Here is a 24,722-nt window from a genome sequence, read left to right as displayed (position 1 = left end):
AAGCTGCTGGCTGTACTCTCCTGCAACAGGCAGCACACAGAGAAATGCACTCTACAGAAATCAACAGTCATCACTGGACACAGAAGCGGTACTGAACAGGGTGGCTGTACTCTCCTGCAACAGGCAACACACACAGAGGACTGCGGATTCCACAGAAATCAACAGTCGTCACTGCACACAGAAGCGGTACTGGACAGCGTGGCTGTACTCTCCTGCAACAGGTGGCACACACAGAGGACTGCAGATTCCACAGAAATCAACAGTCATCACTGGACACAGAAGTGGTACTGAACAGGGTGGCTGTACTCTCCTGCAACAGGCGGCACACACAGAGGAATGCAGACTCCACAGAAATCAACAGTCATCACTACATCACTGCTTTGAAATTAAGAAGGAATTATTGAATACCAAAGCAAATATGAGAAATGTATCAGAGAGAACATGCTTTCAAGCATTTCAGTGAAAGGTTTCAAAACTGGTAAATTCTGAACCAAATGGACTGAATTTCTTACGGCCAACGTTACCCTTCAGAATCTTAAAGTGAGAAGGGTTTCCCAAATCTTAAGAAGTTTCATTTAAAATAACTCAGGAAAAGCACATGTTAGTTAGTATGTGATCATGCCCCAGACAGTGCTCATACCCCTGTATAATCTCTGCACGGCTCCTCAAGAGCAGTGATCAGGTCCCACTTTCTGGGCCGGGACCTGCTTGAGGGCGGCAGCCACATGCCCCCAGCTCTGCACTGGACGCTGGCCCAGCACGACCCTGGGCACAGCAGCGTCAAGCTGGCCGAGTTCACCTGGACCACAAGCTTCCCCTACGACAGCAAACACCAGCACCCGGCCGACAGGAACTATCTCTGGGGAAAAGGGAACACATTCTACAGAAAACGCTCATCCCAGGAAGTCCTGGATCTCAAAGGGCTTCTCAGAGAAGTGGCACTCATGGTAAGCCAATTTACTCAAAAAAGAGCAAACTTCAGTAGAAATTTAAAAGGACACGTTTCTAGAAAAAGTTTGTGCTTATAAAGGAACAGAAGTGAAACAATTTCCCTTACAAATTTTACTACCACAAGTCTCAAGGGAGAATTACCTCAAGTGCTGAAAAGAAAAAAGTGATGCTATCCACTACGCTGGGCCTCAGCATGAAACAGATCTTAATTTTTTCCGACATTAACAAATATCCATTTTCATCTACTGAAACAATGAGATACTTACTAAGCCAGCTTGTTCTCGCAAATCACCTTTTCAAAGTTAGCTATCATTTTTTTTTAAACAGATATCATGGTTTGATGGCAATTTCCCCAGGGAAAATAGCATCCCCAAGTAGAAAATAGCCTTCCAATCCTTTAAAATGTCTGACTATGTTAATACAGAAACAGATTTAGTAAATGCTTGTTTGGGCTGAATTCAGACTATATTCATTTGAACAAAGCTGGTGACCTGATACTCAGACAAGAAAAAGAAATGAGGTAAAATCTCAAGGCAAAATGATAGTAATACAAAAAAACAGAGAGAAAAATATTTAAAGTGTCATAAAACTCATAAATTTTGAGATGAACTTGAAGTACTCAAATTCTACTACCAAGGAGAGCCTATATCAAATTAAAATTTCTTTCTAGAAAACCCTTATTATCAGAGATCCCAAGGTTTATGAACAGGTCATTACAAAAAAGCTCAGAAACTTCTGCTGATGGGACTAAGTTAAGACAGAAGTGCAAAACTGACCTGTTAGTACAGCCCTACATTACAGCATCCCTAAAGGGCCGATGCTGGGGGTCTTCAGTACCCCAGCTATTCTCAAGCCAACTTCCTGGTGAAGCTGCGTGCCCCACACGCTCACACGTGACAACAGGGAGAGTCCCCTGGACAGCACTGCTCCCTGTCGAGTGCTCCGCTGTGTCCGTGGAGACAGCAGTCTAGTTTCGAGCCACTAACATTATAACAGGGACTGACTTATCTGCTGAGTTTCTTCTAAATCTGTAGGGTAAGTAGCTGAAGTTCATATGCCAGCAAAGAAGGGGAGGTGGATAGAGCCTTGAATTCCATGCATCAGTTTCTCTTGGCCTACAGTTCTTACAAAATGTCTCAGAGTTAGAAGCACTCAAGAATGCAGCTGTCTTAAGTTTGTTTTGGAAAAAGGCATGGCATACACAGACAGACAGCTCGGGGCCTGCCCTTCCAGCAGCTGATGTTATCCGTGCTGCCGCCGGCAGATGCTTGGAGATACTCCTCTCCGTTCCTGGTCAACGATGATCCTGGCGGCCGCCGCAGCAACTCTTTACCTTTGATGGTGTCATTTATGCACTGGTCTCCTTTGCGGTAGCAAATTTTACTTTTTAAGCAGCACACTGGCTTGCTCTCAAATGATGATTTCTCATAAATAAAATGCAAACAGAAAGAGAACATTCATTTTCAACATTTTTATTCTCCTCTATGCTCATTAAATCACTATTTAGAAATAAATACCAAAATACAACTTCACTGCCTTATTCTGTGAAACCAGGTCCAAGAACTGTATCAAAGCTTGTTATAAAGTCCATAAATAAGTTTGGGTAGTGGGACAAAACTTACTGTTCAGAACATTCTCCAGTTTCTGTGTCATGGACCCTTCTACTTTTTCTGTTCCATCCGCTTCTAGTTTTTGATGGATAGCTAGAAAAAAAGCACCAAGTTAAAATGTAGGCTATTTTAATGGGTGGGAAAATGATACATCAAAAAAGACATTTTTAAACAGCTCAAAAAATGGTTCTATTTTCACTGCTAGAAAGAAGCACAAACACACAAAAACTCTGCAAAGTAACCAGCAGACACCAGTCTAAGTCACGGTAGTTTAATGCTATTAAAACAGTACATAATACATGTACTTAGTCATCTGATCATGAAGCCTGAGGAGTAAAGATGACTGAATTAAAAAAAGAAAAATAAGCTTAAATTGCTAATATGTTTGGCATTTGGCCACAGGAAAGTCATTCTTATTTCTCAGTCTCACCATCTACAAAACAGAAATACTGCTACTTGATATCAACCTCAAAATATTTACTTTCAGCCGTGGGACATAACATGGCAAATACATATTATTCATGTTCTACTCAGTCTGTATTTCCCTGGAGGTTCTCAAGAAATCTCTAGTAATATCTACCAACACGTCAATCTGTCGACGTGCAAATTACATCGGAGTTTTTTTGCTAGTATTTATATATGTCTGGATGATCCTGATAAAGTATCAGGAAATCATTAATTTATATGTAAAAACTTTTACCTACTAATGAGAGGAAGTTTTAAAAGCAAACAGGTTTCCTCAAGTGAATCACTAAGAAAATTTTCAAAGTAAATCTCTGAAATACAATACGAAATCCAAAACTGTGACACAGTTAAAGTAATAAAAACAGCAAGGTAAACGTCACTGAGACATGACCTTAAGCAGACACCACAGTAAGCTTCTAACACACGATGTGCATCCAGTAAGAAGCCAGGGATGAGGTCCTAACATTATTCCTGTTTCACAGACGGGAAACCATGGTTCAGTGAAATTAAATAAGTTGACCAAGGTCACGCAGCCAAACCCAAAATTTGAGCCGAGGCAGTGCAATCCCAGGACAACAGCTTCACCCCATCCGGCCCACACTTCATGGGCAGATGACAAACGCCTCCGCCTCTTTCACGCCTGTAAATCGGGAACTTAGAGCCGTGTGCATGGGAACAGCGTTCAGTTGCAAAGAGGAGATTCTCTCCACGGTAACAGCCGTGCACACAGCCCCAGCACCACTGCCTGCTAGCCCTCTGCAAGCCCAGGACTGCAGTCAACGGGGAAGCCCCAGCAGACACCGAGGGTTACCTACCTGAGAGGGCGTCCTGTGCCTCAAAGAAAGTGCTGAGCCCCCCTTTCACGTACGCCAGGCTGCCCTCGCTCTTCTTGTTAGCCTGTCTCTTCAGGTGGGTGATCGCCATTTTGAGTTGTTCAAAACTGAAGTGAAATGAAGCCACCAGAAGACAATGCGTTAGTTGTAAAATGCTGAGGCTACACTGGAGAGACACAGACTAATACAGTATGTAATCAGATGAGACCATGCTTTCAAAGTCTTTCCCAGATCTAACCCTCTGCACATTACAGATGCCAAAGTCACAGCGGCTGTGCAACAGCTTTGCACAGCCCTCACGTGTCAGACCCCTGAGAAGTTAACTATACATGCAGATATGCTTACACTTGACAGAAATCAACACAGGATTTGCCAGGTAAGGAGTTGTGAAGAGCATCTCCCAGGTGCAGAGGCCTGGACCACACAGGGGTGGGTGGCGGGACCCCTGGACGTCCACTCCGTGCACGTCGCAGCCAGGCCCCACCATTAACAGTGATTTCACAGGAATCATGGGGGTCGGCTCAAAATTTACGTGACTGAACAGACCATACTACTTCATCTTGATAACTCAAGCAGAGAAAAACCGGCTGGTCTCTGTATTTCAGAAGTTTCATTACCACTGAAGCTAAGAAAATCTGGCTATAAATTGTTCACTATATTCTTGAGTGCCAAGACGGTACTACACAGAGACTGGAGATCAATCCTGACTTTCGGTAAGAGAAGCGCATCTATACCGTGAAATCAGAACCATCTTCCCCAAAGACAGACTTCAGACATTTGCTCTAAATTTACCAGGCCAAATTTACTCTAATTGTATACCAACTTTTCTTGTTTTCTATGATGGTTTTGATCCCAATAGGTGAAGGAAGAATTTCTTCTAAGGTGTATTTTAACAAGTTGGGGTGTTTCAAGGACACCAATTTCAAACAATAAACCATTTAGTCAAGCGTTTCTACTACAGCAGAGTGCTCCAGCTAGCCTTGCATGCGAGCCACAGGCCTACTGTCGCTCAGAGGTCAGGCAGGCTCTTAGGCAGCGGAACAAAGGGGCCCTGTAAGTGGGTGCGTGGCCCGTGTGCACCTTCTGCTGATTCTAAGTCAAGTCTTTGAAAAATGACAAACAACTCATCTTCCTTTGCTTTCTGGTCAGGAAGGAGGTGTCTTCCTTGTTTCAGACCAGTACTTGAGAACTCTGCTACCTGAGCAAGGAGGGGGTCACATGCAGACACAGGACAACAGCTGAGACCCAAGCTTTACCGGGCGGCACAAACAACCGAACATACAGAAGCGTCAGGGCAGGAGGAGACAGGGCTCCTGGAAGTAACGATCCCATTTTACAAGTAAGGAGCCAGACGCTCTGACATGCTCACAAGCACCCTGAGAAGCCACACGGCACGGCCCGCTCCTCACCTCGCGCTGGAGTGGTTCTCAATCAGGTACCAGGCAGCGGAGAAGTTCTCACTTGTAAAGTCAGCACTCATTCCAGGGAACAGCGTTTCTAAGTCCTTCTGGGGAAATTTACCTCTGAGGGAGGAAAAAGGCTTAAGATGTCTTTAGAGTGCTATTGCTACAAAGAGGTAACCAACAGGAATGAACATGGACACACATCACTGCAACGATACATGACGCACTATGGAGTCTAAGTCTGTGCATATCCCACAAAACTGTAGATATAAACTTTGTGTATATATAAGATAGCAAATTAGTTAAAATGCAGAAATTGTATCAATAAAAGAATAGAAAACTTGAAGAGGCTGCGTTGATACTTCATGAAATCTATGCAAATATGAAATCATTTCCTATCCAACAGACAAAATTTGGGTACACTGACATTAAAAACAGTACATCAATCTGTTAAAATACTTTCTGTCAAAGACCTATGTGAGAGCTGGCTTAAGACACACTGATGCCGACGCACGGCAGTTGCTGACCCAGGCAGATCCACCCAGCACTCGCGCTTCTACGCGCACGCCTAGATCAATTCCTAGGAGAGCTGACGCTGAGGGACAGTCCCTTACCTGCGGCCCCTCTGCAGCCAGGAGGGAGTCTGTGCGCCACAGGCGGAGGGCGGCAGGGCCAGGCTCCTCACGGCTCAGCAACACCTCTGGGTCCGGACTCAACCAGTCGTGGAACCCACTATCTCTGGACTTCGTATATTATGAGAAATAAATATCTTCCTTGCTTACACCACAGTGAATTTTTGTTTTCTATTACTTACAGCTGAAGGCACCCTGAATCTACCCCAAAATAAGATCTGTTACACAAACACCTAGAAAGCTGACAGTGAGTGACACCGCTGAAGCAGCGATGCCCCATGGGGAGCACGCCGGCAAGCGCAGAGGCAGCTCAGGGCAGTGTGCACAGGTTCACAGAGTTTCTGAATAACCTTGAGGAAACCTCTTTACCTCCCTAAGGCTCCATTTATTCATGAGGATAATGAGATCATAATCTCTTCCTCTTAAGAAAATGCTGAGGATTAAAGTAGATAATGCATGTGGAAGGCTTAACAGGTTTTGACACTTAATAAATGCTCAACAATGTTACTTTGTTACCTTTATTGTTTACACTTGGCTCTCTATATTTAATAGATTCTTTCATTAAGAACCATTTTATCTGATTCTAACAACATGATGAGTTATATAACCCCATTTTACAAAGAAACAGCCCCAGTACTTCTATTGTCAAGCAAAGAACCGGAGGATCTTATGGAAAATGTCCGCAGACGTAGCTGAAGTCTAGAAACACAGAAAGTGAGGGAGAGATTCCGAATGCAGGGAGCTGCTGGCGGTCCTGCTCGGAGCACGAGCGAGAGCAGAAGCTCTGTCTCACAGGAGCATGCAGTCTGGAGGCTTAGCGCTTGGTCCAGAGTGACTGGGCCTGGGTCTGACCCTCCACGTGAAGCCACAGATGAACAGCAAGGCACACTCTAAGTGACGGACTAAACCCACACTTCAACCTCGCGAACCAGAGAGTGCGAGCAACAGGCTAACGTGTAACACGCGAAGTGCTTCCACTAGGGAACCAACAGTTCTAGCAGCTGACAGCCGTCGTGGCCCCACAGCGCACGCTCCCCATTAGATGGCAGTGTGAGCTCAGATTACACCTTCCGAAGGGTTTGGCCATGAGGATCCAGGTACAGGGGTCAGGTGCAGGACTACAGGAATGTCCTCAACTCAGCAGCATTCGCTTTCAAAGAGGAGACTGACCTGGCGACCCCAGACAGCAGAGCAACAGGAGTCCTTCTGAAAAAAGTTCCCCACCCCTGCAGAGAGGGCTGGGTGCAAGCACGGCTGCGCCCAGGCCCGCGCCGCAGCTCCCGACTGCAGGCAAGAGCTGCAGGGGTATGGGGGTGCAGGGGAGTGCGGGCCCCCCCCCGCCGGCCAGGTCGCACGCGGCCCCCCGCCCCGCCCCGGCCGCACGCGGCCCCCCGGCTCTCACCCCAGCTGCTCTCTGCGTTGAGTGTCATCAGCCTGCTGGAGGCTGCGCGTTCTTTCCCTGTTTTGGTCTCACAGAGTTTCTGGGCGCAGGCACTGTACCACAGTCCACAAGCCTGTTTCTGAAACTTCCTGACGGCCCTCTTTCCCAGGCGCTTCGCTTCCGCACTCACACCAAGAACTACTCGCCACCTTCCCCTGCTTTCTGACTGGAGCAGGAAGACTGGTCACCTTCTCTTGCTTCTGGAAGGCAGCCTGCTGAGGACACACCAGACTGCGCGGCTTACAAAGCCTCTGTGGACACAACCCAGAGGCCAGGCGGGCATCAACGCACTGCTCGAGACACCTCTTCCCAGGCAGTAACTCCCAACAAACGGTGAATCATACAAAAACGGGGTGTGGTGTGGGGGGAGAAGCTCCATTGTGATGCCCTTACTCCCACACACGCCAGTCAGTCTAGTCACTCGGTCGTGTCCGACTCTTTTGAGACCCCATGGACTGCAGCACACCAGGCCTCCCTGTCCATCACCAACTCTCAGAGTTTACTCAGACTCGTGTCCATCGAGTTGGTGATGCCATCCAACCATCTCATCCTCTGTCGTCCCCTTCTCCTCCCACCTTCTATCTTTCCCAGCATCAGGGTCTTTCCCAATGAGTCAGCTCTCTGCATCAGGTGGCCAAAATATTGGAGTTTCAGCTTCAACATCAGTCCTTCCAATGAATATTCAGGACTCATTTCCTTTAGGATGGACTGGTTGGATCTTGCAGTCCAAGGGACTCTCAAGAGTCTTCCCCAATACCACAGTTCAAAAGCATCAGTTCTTCAGTGCTCAGCTCTCTTTATAGTCCAGCTCTCACACTATAAATGATTACTGGAAAAGCCATAGCTTTGATTAGATGCATCCTTGTTGGCAAAATGATGTCTCTGCTTTTTAATATGCTGTCTAGGTTGGTCATAGCTTTTCTTTCAAAGAGTAAGTGTCTTTTAATTTCATGGCTACAGTCACTATCTTCTGTGATTTTGGAGCCCAAAATTATAATAAAATCTGTCACTGTTTCCATTGTTTCCCCATCTATTTGCCATAAAGTGATGGGACTGGATGCCGTGATCTTAGTTTTCTGAATGTTGAGCTTTAAGCCACCTTTTTCACTCTCCTCTTTGACTTTCATCAAGAGGCTGTTTAGTTCTTCTTTGCTTTCTGCCATAAGGGTCCTATCACCTGCATATCTGAGGTTATTGGTATTTCTCCCGGCAATCTTGATTTCAGCCTGTGCTTCATCCATAAAACTACCATCTCCAAAAGTTTCACTTACAAATACTCTCCTACTAGGTAGAGAGGACTTTTAAGAAATAAAACCTAGGGAAGGCTTTCACTTATTAATATGAACCTGTTTTTATCTTCTTCTTCTTTTCTTTTTAAATTATGATGTCTCCATCATAATTTAAGCAGTGCAAAAAATGCCCATTTGTGACAATCAGTATAATAAATTAGAAATACAGACTTTTTACGAGCAAATTCTAGTCTCAGTTCACGTGAAGTTATTTTTTTCCAAGTTATTAGTAACATTTTTGTAAGTTTCAAGGCTCTGCGTGTGAAAAACATCAGTTAAAAGCCTAGGACGGTGAAGGCCTTCAGCAGCCGAAGGAGGCCATCAACGCCCGCCGCTAGGCCTGTGGGCAGAAACGCAGCCGCGCCCCGCCGCGCACACAGGGAGGAGCCCCCCTCGCTGCCTCTCACTGGCGGCTCCCACTCAGAGGCACCGCAGGGCCCCCGGGCTCCATCCTGCGCGTGCGGCTGTGGGGCAAGAACCCCCATAAACACTCACACGGCCAGACAGGAGCCGACTCCTCTCCCACAGGCGGCCTCAGCACTTCTGTCTGGGAATAAATCAGGACCACAGCACTTTGCAAGTAGCTGTGATTCTTCAAGCCTTCTCAGTGCACATGTTTCAACAAGCAAGTAATTAGATCCTGCTACTCCTTCTCTGATGACATTTTTAAAAAAATTAAAGATGGGTTGCCTCCCATCTTCTAACTATAAAAGCAGCCCCAAATGACAGTGATAGACAGAAATAAAAGAGACAGTAAGAGGAAATGTTCCCAGGGCTTCTAACCTGAGTGCAACACCGTTGTCTACAGGGACCAAAGCTTTTACCTAAAAAACATGAAGTGAGCCAGGGAAATAAAATCCATACCCACATTTTAACATCTGTTCTTCCTTTCGCATCCTCTTCTTCTAAAATACGGCTTCTCTATTTGAGGTCAGACTTCAATAAAACAAATGCAGCTTTCCTGACAGTATCTTTAAAAGCTAAGAAGGAATCTGAAAAGCATTTTTCTGGCCCAAACTACTCTCTTCTCTTGGTTTCCATACATTTTCCGACTTTCGCCTTCTGTTTTCTTGCTTTCTGGAATCTCCATTCTTCCTTTTGGTCAGAACACTTGTGAGAGACTTCACATGGGCCGTCCTTCCGCAGTGTGGAGGCCTGCCAGGGCCCCACGCCGTCCAGGCACGCCTGCTCTCTGTGTCACAGAAGTGGAAGTGGGGGCTGAGAGCGACTGGGGGGCCGGCACAGAGGCCTGTCGGGTGCGGGTGCGCCCGGGAGACCGCCAGGCCGGGGGCGGGGGGGGGGGGGGTGTTCCAGCGCAGCGCCGCCTAGCACTGCCCACTCTGCCTGTGCCCTGGGACTCCCTCTCAGCTGGCTTAACGCTCCACTGGGCTCCCCATTAATTCATGAGTTAAATAAAAGTTTGGACGTGTCTGCATTTTGTATTTGTATGACAATCAAGCTTCTACCTTTTCCAAAACTACCCTTTAGTTATTCCACGGCTGAGCAAATTATTATTGAAACTTTCAAGAACAGCTTGGAAAAAACCTTATAGTCAATTTTTTCACCGTCTGAGCACTTCTCGAATGCACATCTCACTATCTTAAGATCTGAATACAAGGCATCACCTGAAATCCTGAGTCAAGGAAGGACTCTCCTCCTGGGCAGCAGAGCCCTGACCAGCAGGCTGCGAGCACACACCCGCCCCTGCCCCACCCATGCAGCACATGCGACACAGGCCCCTGCCTGCAGCCTCCAAGTCACCTGCAGGCAGCAGGAGGGCCCGGAGCCGACTGAGAGAGGGGCCTGGACCCAGCCAGCTCCTTCAGAGGAGAAAGGAAGACCATCCCCAAAGAGTCGCACTCGGAGTGCCTTCTGGCTGGCCACCATTACGTAAGGATTATCCTGAAGCCTATTCAGAAAGAGGGCTCGACTGGATGGGAGGGGTCTGGGGGAGAACGGACCCAGGTGCATGTGCGGCTGAGTCCCGTCACTGTCCCCCTGAAGTCACCATGACATTGTTAACTGGCTATACCTCAATACAAAATGAAGTTTACGGTCTGAAAAATAAGATAAAGGAAGAGGGCAGTAAGAGACAGTTCAAGCCCCCTTCACGGTTAGCGGCAGCGGCAGTGACAAGACAATCAGGAGGTGAGAGGGCATGAAAAGGTCAAGAGATTGAACTGCGGGTGGATCACAAGTTAAACGAAAACTCAAGGAAATCATTTTATGATAGTGAAAGTCACTCAGCCGTGTCTGGCTCCTCATGACCCCATGGACTATACAGCCCATGGAATTCTCCAGGCCAGAATACTGGAGTGGGTGGCCTTTCCCTTCTCTAGGGGATCTTCCCAACCCAGGGACCAAACCTACAATGTCTCCCACATCGCAGGTGGATTCTTAACCAGCTGAGCCACAAGGGAAGTTCATTATATGACAGGAAATAGCCAATTTAATCCTAACTTTGATAGTTCTGTCTAAAGCTCAAACAAAAGTCACAATGTATTCCTATACTCCTGTGTGAATCTTTTTCAGAAGAAAACCCAGAGGGCCCTTCTGCTCCACACTGCATGTGGCGGACCTTAGAAAGAAGCGGAATCCAGGGCGCTGAAGCAGGCCACTGGAGGATTTACTCTCAACCACAAGGTCCCCTTGTGCAGGAAACACTGTTCAAATAAAGACCCAGCAATTACCTTTCTTTCCTGGATGTTCTTAATCCTTAAACTCTTAATTTATCAGGCACTGAAACCCTTCAAACAGCTCCAGAATGACCCATGGTGGCCAAAGAGCTTCACAGCTGTGACCCAGAACAGTCCGCACTCACTGAAACCGCCTTTTAAAACCCTCAGGCCTTTTTCAAAACAGGACAACCTCCCAAGACACACACGTGCCCCCTACCCCCTCAGCTGGCAGAAACCCTAGCAGGGGAAAGCAGCCGGCTGGTGGCCGACTGGTGGTCTTCAAGGGGAGGCCTGAAGGTTAAATACATCGAGGTTAGTGGTCAACCGTCCCCATTCCTAGAGAAACCTAGAGAAGCAAGGCTAACGGCTAGCAGATTGCTCCGCGGCCTGCAGGAGTGTTTACGAAGCGACACTCAGCAGCACTCTCGCCAGCAGAGCCGCCAAGGCCGAGAGAGAGACCAGACAGGACTGCAGTGCAGGGAGCTTGCGCAGGAAGACGCAAAGACCCAGGCGCTGGCACAAGAGCGGTGAGCACCGCGCTCGGGCCGAAGAGCCGGGAACGCCAGGTCTGGCCCAAGACATTTTGAAAGATACCATTTACTTGCCGTAATTCTGGTAAAGTAAGTCTGAATTAAGTATGAATTACAGGTAGAGAACATAAACAGAATGACAAGACTACACGGGCTCTAATTACTGTGGAATATTTCCTGAAAAATCAAGCACATGGAAAATTCTATTTTAATCTCAAATACCATCTAAATATTTAAACTTACCAGCTCCAGACAACACACTAACTCTCATATCATTAGAAGTATGTTATTAAAAATTTCAAAATACTTTTTTCCTTCACAAAATGAAAACTCAAAAACTAAAGAGGTAGGTAGTTTTGCCAACACTTTAATTGGAACATTCTCTCTGGCAGGCTCCAGAAATGACGCTGACTCCCAACGATAGAGGCATCTTCAGTTATGCTTCCTTGCATGTTTCTGGAGCCTGACTACATGAAACTCAGCACATGGAAAGCAAGGCAACTGAGGCGAGGCAGGACTCACTTTTCAATCTCGATGCCGAGTGGGTTGGCAGGACGCAGGGACAAGGGAGGAATCCCTTTATTCCTGTCGGTGCGCATGTCATAGTAATTCATCTCATCAACCCACACAGCGGACTGATCCAAAATGCCTGCCGAGACAAGGAGCACGGGCTTAACAGGGCACACACTCCCCAGGCCCTGTCTAAACCTTACTGTACTGCTTTACTGTTTTAATACCTAACACAAAATGCACACTAAAGTAATTTTTTAAAGATCTGAGAGCACAAAAACTTTAATTTCTTTCTTAATTAAAAGCACTAAAAATCCATAGAAAGGCAAAAAAAACACCTCTTCACTGTACTGTTCATTATTCAAAACAGATAATAAATTAACATCTGAGAAAAAGTTCTGCTAAAACAAATGTATTTTACAAATAATAAGCAGTACAGTTAAGTTGATACATCAAGAAAAAGTTCTGCTAAAACAAATGTATTTTACAAGTAACAAGCAGTACAGTGAATTTGGTATATCAAGAAAGTATCCAACAATTCCTTATATAAAGAAATCAGTCAAACATGTTCCAAGGAATGCACAGCTCGGGTGATGGAAATGGCTGAGACATTCAGGAAAAACAAAACGTCATCTCTGAAAGCAGCACCCTCTCTCACGTGACTGAGTCTTTCTTCACTCTCCCTGGCACGATGCTTCCCATGGTCCACTCTCAGACCCAGGGGCTGGGCAGGGAGATGGGTGAAGCAGAATGCAGCGCAGGGCCCGAGCCAACTGAAGGGAGGGCTCTGGGCCCAGGCAGCCTCCGGGCCCAGGCAGCCTCCAGTGGCAGGACCCCCGGTGAACCTTCTGTTTCGATCAACACCACACTCATGCCAGGACGCAAGGAGGCTGTCAGAGGGAAGTGCAGGTCCAGACACTCCCAAGTGCGGTTCCGTAAGCCTTTCCTGAGCCTGTACATGTTGAGTCCTGGGCAGAGCACTTTAAGATAAAATCAATACTTGATAATAAGTTCTCTTTGTCTGCTATAAAAAACATGATACAAGATGGCACTGCTGGTGCTGCTGCTGCCAAGTCGCTTCAGTCGTGTCCGACTCTGTGCAACCCCACAGTCGGCAGCCCACCAGGCTCCCCCGTCCCTGGGATTCTCCAGCCAAGAACACTGAAGTGGGTTGCCATTTCCTTCTCCAACGCATGAAAGTGAAAAGTGAAAGTGAAGTTGCTCAGTAATGCCGAACTCTTAGCGACCCCATGGACTGCAGCCTACCAGGCTCCTCTGTCCATGGGATTTTCCAGGCAAGAGTACTGGAGAGGGTTGCCATTGCCTTCTCCGACAAGATGGTACTAGGTTCTGTCAAAATGTTTGACAAAATCTAAAAGGTTCCTCCAGAAAACTGCAAACAAGTTCCTACTTTGTAATTTCACAGTTCAGTTTTCGAAGACATTAAACAAAATTAAGCAAAAATAAGAATACTGTGCATATAAAAATGTACACATATATTTGCATACACATTTGTATACCTATGTACAGGGATTCCCTGGTGGCTCAGACAGTAAAGAATCCGCCTGTAATGTGGGAGACCTGGGTTCAATCCCTGGGTTGGGAAGATCCCCTGGAGGAGGGCATGGCAACTCCAGTATTCCTGTCTGGAAAATTCCATGGATAGAGGACCCTGGTGGGCTACATCCATTGGGTCACAAAGACTTGGACATGACTGAGCAACTAAGCACAGTACAGCAAGTACCTATATGTAAATCACATTTTGAATTTTCCCTTAAATCCCTCAAACTTTTATTTAAAAAAATTTAAAAATCATTTATGTATTAAAAACTTTAACGATATAATGGTAAAGAAAGGTTTTATGCTCTAAGACAGAACACAATATTTGCAAAATTCTTTGCTTTTCTATATGAGAGAAGTATGGCCTGGGTTTAATTTTGCCTGTGAGAGCTCCAAATTACATAAGTATCTATCTGCTGACCATGTGCCAGGCACTACAAAACCACAAAGACAAAGCAGCGGAGACGCTGTGCGCATGGAGAGCAGGAAAGAGCGGTAAAACGATCGTCTGTGGAGCACTGGCTCCTACTCCACGCGAAGGCCTTCGCTAGGCTCGCCCCTGAATGTCCCAGCTCATCAGACCTCTGGCGGAGGCGACCCTGGGACGCCACTCCCACCCACAGCTGTGGGCCGCGTGTATGATCAGCCGCGTCTGACTCTTTGCGACCACACGGACTGTAGCCCGCCAGGCTCCTCTGTCCACTACAGGCAAGTGCACTGGAGTCGGTTGCCATTCCCTCCTCCAGGGACCATCCTGACCCAGGGACTGCACCCGCAGCTCCTGCGTCTTCCACGCTGGCAGGCAGGTTAGGTGCCACTGTGCCACAGCTGGGGCTGTCCCCAGGCTATCCCGAGTTCTGTCTCACACCAAGCCCCGCCCCAGATGAGGAAGTGCAGCTAAGTGCACAGAGGGAACACAGAGCTGCCTGGGGCCCAAGGAGCGGGCTTCTCTAATCTGGAGACGAGAGGCACACCTCTGCCAGCCAAGTCTTGTCCAGGCCAGGAACACAGGAAGGGAAGAAAAATGAAACCCGATTTAGATGGTATCACTGGCTAATTTGTGTCCCAGAAAGAAATGTCATTATTGTATCACGATCAAGAAACTAAAACTGGCATTTTGACATGTTAAATGAGCAGACTTTATATAGAACTTAAAACAACATTTGGTCTAAGGATTATCATCCTTAGGGTTTACGTCAGCTCAGTACACTGCTTTTTCAAAAGTAATACAAATTTTAACCAATATCCTATTCCTAAAGAAAGAAAGAAACTAAATCTGAGAGTAAGTACATTTTATACTAATTTATCGACTGTCAATTTTAAAAGACAAAACCCGACTTCAGTTTATTCTTGAGAGAAAAGTCGCAGGAGACGATACCTATCTTCTCAGGTCTGAGCAGCTTGAAAGACACCGTGGAGGTTCCTCTGCCACCCGACTTGGTCGTGACGATGATGTCTCCTTTGTCATTCTTGGCCTGTCCCACTCGACACACGATTTTACTTGCAGACATCCACTCTGCTGTCAGGAGGCAATTATGCCCACAGATTGTCAGACCTGAAAGTAAAAGCACGCACTGTAACAAAGTCCAAACCGACGACTATTTCCATGAAAAGACAACTCTGTTAGTGTCGCTAGGCCTTTTCCATGAACTGAAAAGCAAACACAGAAATAACATATCCTGGTTCATTGGTTATTCTCATTTTTTAATATACCCAATATTATTTGCAGATAAACTACGGCCTCTACTGGATTCTGTCTGTTTTTTCTCTAACATTTAAAACTCCTCTAGATTACAGCTGATTTTCTGCAAGCATGAGTGGAGTCAGGAACTAATAACATGACAACGGCTCTAAGCATTCCAGATTACTTAACTATAAGAGTCTTGAATTGCTTTCATAGGAATTAGAAAGGAAACTGTTATATTTTTAGAAGCCTAAGTTATTGCTATAAAGTTCTAAAGTGTATTATTAATAAACGCGTACATCATTCTGGGAAAAAAATTTACCGTTTTCCTAACAAGTCTGCAGATGCTTCTCCTGGTGATTAGTTACACGTAATATTACAGAATAAAGCAAGCGCCGCGTTGAGCATAGCCTGGCGTCTGCTGAGTCAGCAAGTGTCCTCAGGCATTACTGGATTGCTAGTGCGTTCTTCACGGCTGCGTATCACTCCTGCAATGGTGTCGGCCCATGCTGCCTCAGTGTTTTCCTAAGGTCCTGTCGCTGCACTACACTCTGCTCCAAAAGCTCAGCCCGCACCTGGCATCTCTGCCCACCCCACGTGAACTGTGGGGCAGTGAATACACAGGGAAGACGTGATCCCAGCAGGGCACCAACATCCCCCCACGCACGTCTCTGCAGCATACACACCAATGTGGTAAACATTCAGGGAGAAAAGAGACCAAAGTGTATGTGGCAAACACACGCACCTTTTCTTCTCATTTAACTTCTGATACTGCTTAGCAGTCAAATTTGACAAATGTAATTTTTTTTTTTAAAATCAGATACCAGGAACACCTCAACTTATGCCAAATTCAGTTTTAAAAAAAATGCAGCGAGGGATTCAAGCCATCTTTTGTTACAACTTAAAGCACTATTTAGTAAGAATGCTATATTAACCATAAAAGAATAAAAACAACTCCATTTTATTTATTGAAATTATTACTGAAAATAATTATAAATTATAATAATTTATTGAAATAATATTCAACCCTAAATATTCACTGGAAGTACTGATGCTGAAGCTCCAGTACTTTGGCCATCTGATGCCAACAGTCAACTCATTAGAAAAGACTCTGATGCTGGGAAAGATTGAGGGCAGGAGGAGAAGAGGGCAACAGAAGATGAGATGGTTGGATGGCATCACTGACTCGATGGACAGGAACTTGAGCAAACTCTGGGAGAGGGTGAAGGACAGGGGAGCCTGGTGTGCTGCAGTCCATGGGGTTGCAGGGTCAGATAAGACTAAGTGAATAATAACTGAAATAATTCATTTCAGAGATTTTCCTACAAGATCTATTACTATTTATTCACATAAGAAATTTAGTTTTTCTATTGCTAGCCTGGGGGGCTGCCATCTATGGGGTCGCACAGAGTCGGGCACGACCGAAGCGACTTAGCAGCAGCAGCGCTTAAAAGCTCCTTTAGAGTGAAGTTTCCTGGTGTTTTTAAAGTGCTGACATTGACATAGTTTAAGATGCAATCATAGCTCAAAATTATTTTTCAAAATGGCAATGTTTATTAGTTTTCCTGATGCTTAGTTTTTATTATGAAAAATCTAGGCAATTTAAGAAGTTGTAAACACCCCTGGAACACCTTTCCATCTCCAAGATAAGCCTGAAAAACACTTCAATACATATTTCCTCAAATATCTTTTATGCACACATTCATCAGACCATGTATTTAAATAAATGGAAATAAATGTTTTAACTTATGAACTGTTTAATTACAGATGCTGGATATTTTGATATCACTGTAGGTCAATACCTAACTTGATATTTTAAAGTTTCATAATATCAAGATTCTGTGATCTGAAAAACTTCAGAAAGGAAACAACCCAATGGTAAACATCAGGACTCAATGTACCACAGGTCCTAATGTGAGGTCACTGCTGGGGAGCCAGCTTACAGCTCGCACTGAGAACTGGGAGACCTCAGACGTGCCAAGTCGTGAAAGCACACGCGGATGAGCAAGCGTGCACGACCGCCACGATGGCCCGCGTTCGCAGGGAAAGAGCCAGGGCAGCCGCTCGCTCATCCCACTGCAGCGGCATCAGCCTCAGACTCAACAGGCCCTGTATTTTAACTAAAGAAAAAAAAGAATAATCATCATATTATTTAAAACAGATTTAAACAGGTCATTTTAAATGTTATGGAAATTAAATAAAACCATAAGATCTATTTCTTAAGCATGTTCTGCTAAGAAATCTGCTTCATGAAATATAACATTTTTTAAAATACCTTGTAGAATTCTAAATCAAGTGTTTTTAAAGTGTTTTACTTGGCTAGTATAGATGTCATCAGAGTTTAAAATGTTTAAATTATTTAGTAGGTTAAATCTGCTTTTTAAAAAAATGGTTTCTTGGCAATACCTGGACAAGCTGGAAGTTGAACTATCAGGTTCACACAAGTCCAAAACACTTAGTCCAGCAGACGCAGTCAGCGTCCACACAGGTCTGTGACCGTCCCATGCGGGGGCTCAGGGACCACCAGTTTAACTGCGGGATAGAACTTCCAGCTAGACGGTCATTTCCAAGAATTCTAGGGATGTTTCCAATTTTTATAAAGAACAATCTGGAATGAGCTTTGTCCAGAACCAAGACATAAAATTAGACTACTTTCATAAGGGTAATAAACTTAAGTTTTATTTACGTAACAATCACAAACTACAGCTAAAGAAAACAGCTTAAAATGAGACATATTCAAGTAACACTAGTGAAAAGATCAAGCTGGGAAGGGCAAGACTCAATAACTAAACATGATACCCAACTCCAGTCAACTTTCTCCTCCGCAAGGGATTTCTGGGCAGCCACAAAACAATGTCAACCAGCAGCTATACCGCAAGAGAAACAGGCGCCAACTCATAATCTCCAGTGTTTACCCATGGCGTCGCTGTTCAACTGCTAAGTCGTGTCTGACTCTTTGCAACCCCATGGACTGCAGCACACCAGGCTCCCATCTTCCACCATCTCCTGGAGTTTGCTCAAACTTGTGTCCATGGCGTCGGTGATGCCATCCAGCCATCTCATCCTCATTTCGTCCCCTTCGTCTCCTGCCCTCAGTCTTTCCCAGCATCAGGGTCTTTTCCCACTGAGTCGGCTCTTTGCGTCAGATGACCAAAGTACCGGAGCTTCACCTTCAGCATCAGTCCTTCCAATGAATATTCAGGGTTGGTTTCCTTTAGGACTGACTGGTTTGATCTCCTTGATGTCCAGTGGATTCTCAAGTCTTCTCTAGCAACACAATTTGAAAGCATCTGTTCTTTGGTGCTCAGCCTTCTTTATGGTCCAACTCTCACATCCATGCAGGACTAATGGGAAAACCATAGTTTTGAGTACACAGACTTTTGTCGGCAAAGTGATGTCCCCCACTTTTCAATATGCTGCGTAGGTTTGTCACAGCTCTCCTTCCAAGGAGCAGGTGTCTCTTAATTTCATAGGTGCAGTCACTGTCTGCAGTGATTCTGGAGCCCAAGGAAATAAAGTCTGTCACTGCTTCCATTTTTTCCCTTCTGTTTGAGATGAAGTGTTGGGATTGGAGGCCATGATCTTAGTGTTTTGAATCTTGAGTTTCAGGCCAGATTTTCCATTCTCTTTCACCCTCATCAAGAGGCTCTGGTTCCTTCATAAATTACGAAATGAGTCAACAGAATGTCTGAGTCCAAATAAATTAAAGTGGGAAATCAGAATACATATTCAGAAGCACATCCTGAGATGCCTCCCTTCCTCGCCCTGAATGTGTCTGCACACCCTCACAGAGTTGTTCACAACTGACCACACAATGGACACTGACGGTTTGCTCTCTACCCACGGGCACAAGTTTAGAGACAGCCCGTGGCTGTACGTCTGGAGCCTTGGCGATCCCCACCTTGAAGGGCATCTTCGTGCTGACAGGTGGCCCGCAGGTCCCAGGTGTGGCCCGCAGGTCCCAGGTGTGGCCAGGCAGAGAGCACAGGCTCCTCCAGGTGGAGGGAATTTGGATTTGGTTCCAAGAGCAGCAGGACCAGAAGAGGCTACGCTGAGCTGAGCCTGAAGAGGAACGCAGACGGCCACGCAAGGACAGGGAAGTGAGCTGGGCGGCTGCACTGGCGATCCCAGCAGGAAAAGCCAGCACTGAGCAGGTAAGACAGCGCCCCACTGCCGGGGTCTGTCTCAGGACCAAGAGAAAGACAGCACAGACAGGAGCTGATAAACTAACGCTTTTAACAAAAAGTCAGAAAACCAAATAATTCTTTCATTTCCATCCAGGTGACCCTGCACAGACCAGGGGTGCTTTCCTATCACCGTCACTATTTCCAACAATGACCTGGCACCTTGCCTCGCTGCCAACATCAAGACGCCTGTACTGGGAACACACAGCACCGGCCCTGCCCTTACCTATGAGGTCCGCTGGCCCCGTCCCCAGGTTTTCTCCTCTAATCGTGACCTTCGTCCACGGGATGCCTTCATTCGGAGAGATGCCTGTCACAAGAGGGGGCTGTCGGGATCGAGACATTGTGCTTGTTGACGAAACGAGGTCGCGCTACAGAAACGACCTATTAAAAGAAAAAGAAGAGTTAGTGCCGACTGAGACCAGCACGCATGAGAAAGGCCAGAGGCGCACACGGGGCCACACCCGGCCGCCTTCTGCACACACTGGTGCTGGATTTCAGCGGGCGGTCAGCCCACTGGCCACATCTCCTGAACACGAGTGACCCAGGACACGAGCTCATGTGGGGACGGAAACAGGCACGTGGACTTCGCGTCAGGAAAGACAGAGGCCTCCGGAGCCCCACACACCACCTCTGCACCCCAGACACACGCTGGAAGCGCCTCAAAGAGGAGGTTCTGACCTAAACAGATTCATGACAGTTAAAGAACGCCTCCGTTCTCATAGGTGTATGGAACTTCATTTTGTTTTCGTATTAGACTTAGCACAGCAACTTTTAAATGTGCTCAGATCGATACACTGACAGTTCCAACAGGCAGGCGGGAGCAGCGACGTGCCGCGCGCCCCCGCGCGGGGCAGCGGGCGTGACGCTCCTGGGTCAGAGGCTCTGCCCTCTAGCCCTGGCGCTCCCCCGCAAGGCGCAGCACCGAGCGCACAGGGCGCCCCGCGTGTCTGACTCTCGCGACCCCGTGAACCGTGGCCCGCCAGGCTCCTCTGTCCATGGGATCCGCCAGGCCAGAGCGCTGGAGTGGGCTGCCATAGCCTCCTCCAGGGGATCTTCCCCACCCAGGGATCGAACCCGGTCTGTCTCCTGCATTGGCAGGCGGGCTCTTTACCACCAGCGCCACCTTGGCAGCCCGGTAAATGAAGAGAACTCTTCAAGGGCTGAAGACTTGAGATGCCCCAGAAGACGAGGGGAGGGTGGGCTCAGGGGAAGAGCACGGGGGCGTGCTGGCTGCCTGTCTTCATGGGCAGTCTCGCGAGCTAGACTGTGGCCCCTGCCTTCACCCAGGTGAGAAGTTCAGTCTCTGATGTGACCCAACAGAAAGGACCAGGACTCGGGGACATCAGGCACGGGGGAGGAGGGTCCCCACCCTCTAGCCTAGCTCCACCCTGTCCGGGCAACAAGAGCCACTCTGGGGAAGCTAAGGGGCCCTGAGAAGAGGGAACCAAAGACTCCAACAGGGAAGGTCCTCCCGAGAAGAAGGCCTCATGCAGCCACATCTCAGAGAAAACCCAGACACAGACCAATTCTGCCCACGCACAGATGAGACAAACAGCTGGCACAGCCTTGTCCTAAAATACTCAAGGACAGAAAGAAAGTGTACGGTGGTCAGGGAAGATGCAAGAGGTGAAAGATCTAAGAAAGACCCAAAGGAAACAGAGATAAGGCTGGTGGCGTGGGCTGAAGTGTCTCCCCCAAACTTGTGCTGAAGTCTGTCTCTCTGTATCTAACTGTGCACACTGTTTGTTGAACCCATGGTAGGCAAGGCGCGAGCTAAGAAGCTGGAAGACGATGCAAGGAGCCGTAGGGACTGCACACGTTTCTTCTCTCCCGGCTGAGGCAGCAGCCGTTAGCAGCAGCCATCAAATAACTCCAAGTGCTTTCCAGGTGGCGCTTATATACGCTTACAGCATGGAAGCAGCCTGGGGCCAAGCGAGCGCCCCGAGGCGTGCACGCGCTGTGTGCAGGGCTGCACGTCATCTCAGCGTCCATAGTCGTCATCTACGAAACGCGGGGCACGCGGGAGAGGCCACGGGGCAGGAGAGCCTGGCCGCGCCATCTTGGCTCATCTGCTCTTTCTCTACCAAGTCCAGAGGCAGGGCCTCAGAGAGTGACTGTGTTTATGAGTCGGGACTCTACAGACCGTCCTCTTTAAAGTGAGGGAGACGCGGTCACGAGGTGGGCTCTGATCCCACAGGACCAGCATCCTCACGGGAAGAGGCGCGAGGACACAGACACACCGAGCAGGGCCACACGACAACACGGGGGAAGGCAGCGCCCGCGGGTCCAGGGGGAAGGCCGCCGGAGAAGCCGGTCCTGTGACACCCTGATCTTGGACTTCTAGCCTCCAGATTGTGAGAAAATGATGTCTGTTGTTTCAGCCTACTGTACTTTGTTATGGCAGCCCCAGCAAATTAACACAGTGGCTAACAGAAAAACCACACCCTTCAAAAGTACAGTAAACTTTGACCCCAAATAAGTATCTGCAGAAGGAGAAAACTCGTACGCTTAAAAGAACAAGATGCCACCTTCAAAAGAGGCAAAAGAAACAAGATTTATGTTGTCCTGTTAATGTAGAAACTGACTGTTGGTTTAACCAAAGTGGTAACAAGGCTGCAGATAGGCAGGTGCGTTTCTGGGAAAAGGAGGGAGTTTTAAACTTCATCCAGAAGTGACCATCAGGACACTGGCAGATTAGCCACGGGGCCCGGAAACACGCAGGCGGTGCTGGCAGAGAGCTCAGCGAGTCTGGGGTGTGGGGGATAATGAGGAGGTGACGGACCTCTGCCCCTGGGTTCTGGTGGGAGATGCAAAATCCAGGGAGTGTCTTCACTTTCCACAAGCCCTAGTACCATTCGCGCGAGCTCCTCGGGGCTGCCCAGTAACAGGGCTGCCAAACCAGCCCTGAGAGAGCAGCCCTGTGAGTGGAGGGCTGGGGTTCTGAGCCAAGCGCCTTCAGCTTGCTCCTCTGGAAAAAGCGAGGAAGCTGGAGACTGGGTTCGGTCAGCCTGTGTGACTCACCCAACACGACTAAATCAGCAAAGCAGCAGCAGCAGAGGGTGTCAGGCCAGAGCACGTCATGTCCCTCCCATAAACCAGACACGCAAGCCAAGGTGATCTCCAACTCCCCTCCCTCCCCGTCGCGCCCCGTGAATCAAGTCCCCGTGCAGAAGCGCTAGGCTGACTGCTCCTCTCCCGAGAGGCCACCCGAGACTATCTTAACTCCCCTCCCTCCCCGTCGCGCCCCGTGAATCAAGTCCCGGTGCAGAAGCGCTAGGCCGACTGCTCCTCTCCCGAGAGGCCAAAGCCAGCCAGCTCCTGCCTGGCCGCTGTGCCCCCACCAGCCCTCCCCTGCAATCCATCCTCAGCAAACACCGGTGTCAATTCTCCAACTGGTCAGACCTCCAATTACAGGCCTAATCATCACCCCTGATTCAAAAACAGCCTCCAGGACGCCCACCGCTCAGTGGTCTCCAGTGCCCACAACACGCTCAGCACTTATTAAACCTGCGCAATCAGACCTGTCTACCCTACCCGGCACCTCACGCTCTCCGTCATCCACCTGACACTAGCTGCACAAGCCCCTCGCTTCTCGCGAACCACCGAGTTCTTTCACACCTCCCTGATGTCATCTGCCTGATTCGACTGAATGGAACGGCTTTCCAAGTTTGTTAGAGCCTTACCAACGTTTCAAAGTCAAGCTTACATGTTAGGGTCTCGCTGTGACATCTACCCACTACGCCAACTGTCTCGCTGTGCTCACTGTTCACTGAACCCGGGGTAGGCAAGGTGCGCGGGGAGCCGGAATAAAGCTCGAGAAGCTGCAGCAACTGCAGACATCTTTGTTCTCTCCTGACTGGTGCAGCGGCCACAGGGCATTTTCAGGTGGCGCTTATGCGCTCGCAGAGCAAAGGCAGCCCGCGGCCCAGCGTCCATGCGCAGTGCTATGAGAGATCTCAGCTGCTGCGTCACCACGCATTTACGGAACGAGGGGTGAGGGCCAGGGCTGTGGGGCGACAGAGCCTGACCACCGCCTCTCTCCCTCAGGTCACTTTCTCTAAGAAGTCTCCTGGATCCCTCCTTCCACAGAACTTCATCCTGCTGTGAAACAGAACTGAAATTAAAATACCTCTGGACTCAAAAAAATTTAAAAAAGCAAGCATGTGTGTGCATATATACACACACACACACCCCCAAAACAACTAGGACAGACAATTCAGTTTACTCCCAAATTTCTAAATCCATTTTGAAGGCATTTACAGAGGAGCATAATCTTACTTTTGACATCTCAAAGCTTGTCCAAGTAAAACAAAGTGGTGTCTGGTAATAACAGGTAATTAATTATCTGGGCCACAATGGACAGTCATGAATCACAAGCACAAAATCTACTTTCTTATTTATGACTGAAAAAGTACAGCTCTACTCCAGACACACACATCAAAGGCAGCTGAAAATCCAGTGTTCATTACATTGGTTCATATGCAAAAATTAGATGGCATTCCCTTACCATGAAGCATCATCTACGTATCTTCAAGCGTGGACAAACCCTAACCTCAGGAAGATCAGTGAGCCATTTAAATTACAAATATAAGAGTATCCGCTGTCTACATTCCAACACCCTCAATGCACAGGACAGTGCCCACCCACAAGGTACGCACTCCGTAATTATCTATGGAATGAATCCTGGAAGATGTCTCTTTCCAACCCACCTCCAATTAGAAACATCTAGCGTTACAACTAATGTTTTAAAATTTAAAATCAAAAATACATGAAGTGTATTACTATCATTCTCAAGAAAGACTCTAAGCCTCAAGAAAACAGAATTTAGGTTATGAACATTTTCAGTTCCGTAACTCATGCTAAATTAACAAGGATACTTTTAAAGGGAAACTTTCATCTACAGTTAAGTGCCTACGGATCTTCCTCCCAAGGATTTTACAGACACGCTG

General features: G+C 47.4%; 1 protein-coding gene across 2 annotated transcripts in view; it reads right to left on the bottom strand.

Annotated features, from left to right (window-relative positions):
* Positions 1–20,137, bottom strand: part of EXOC2 (exocyst complex component 2) — a 99,644-nt gene extending 79,507 nt beyond the window's left edge. For both annotated transcript variants that reach the window (XM_068961077.1, XM_068961078.1), the window contains exons 1-6: positions 19,997–20,137; positions 15,281–15,457; positions 12,355–12,481; positions 5,269–5,382; positions 3,842–3,966; positions 2,574–2,654 (exon numbers count right to left, since the gene is read on the bottom strand). In XM_068961077.1, the coding sequence (XP_068817178.1) occupies positions 2,574–2,654; positions 3,842–3,966; positions 5,269–5,382; positions 12,355–12,481; positions 15,281–15,457; positions 19,997–20,114 (742 nt within the window). In that variant the 5' untranslated portion in view covers positions 20,115–20,137. The remainder of the gene's footprint in view (positions 1–2,573; positions 2,655–3,841; positions 3,967–5,268; positions 5,383–12,354; positions 12,482–15,280; positions 15,458–19,996) is intronic.
* Between the last annotated feature and the right edge of the window lie 4,585 nt (positions 20,138–24,722).

The sequence above is a fragment of the Capricornis sumatraensis genome, chromosome 22 (assembly GCF_032405125.1).
Source record: "Capricornis sumatraensis isolate serow.1 chromosome 22, serow.2, whole genome shotgun sequence".
Taxonomy (NCBI): domain Eukaryota; kingdom Metazoa; phylum Chordata; class Mammalia; order Artiodactyla; family Bovidae; genus Capricornis; species Capricornis sumatraensis.
Note: the sequence above shows the minus strand (reverse complement) of the source record. Positions and strands in the feature narration are given on the sequence as shown.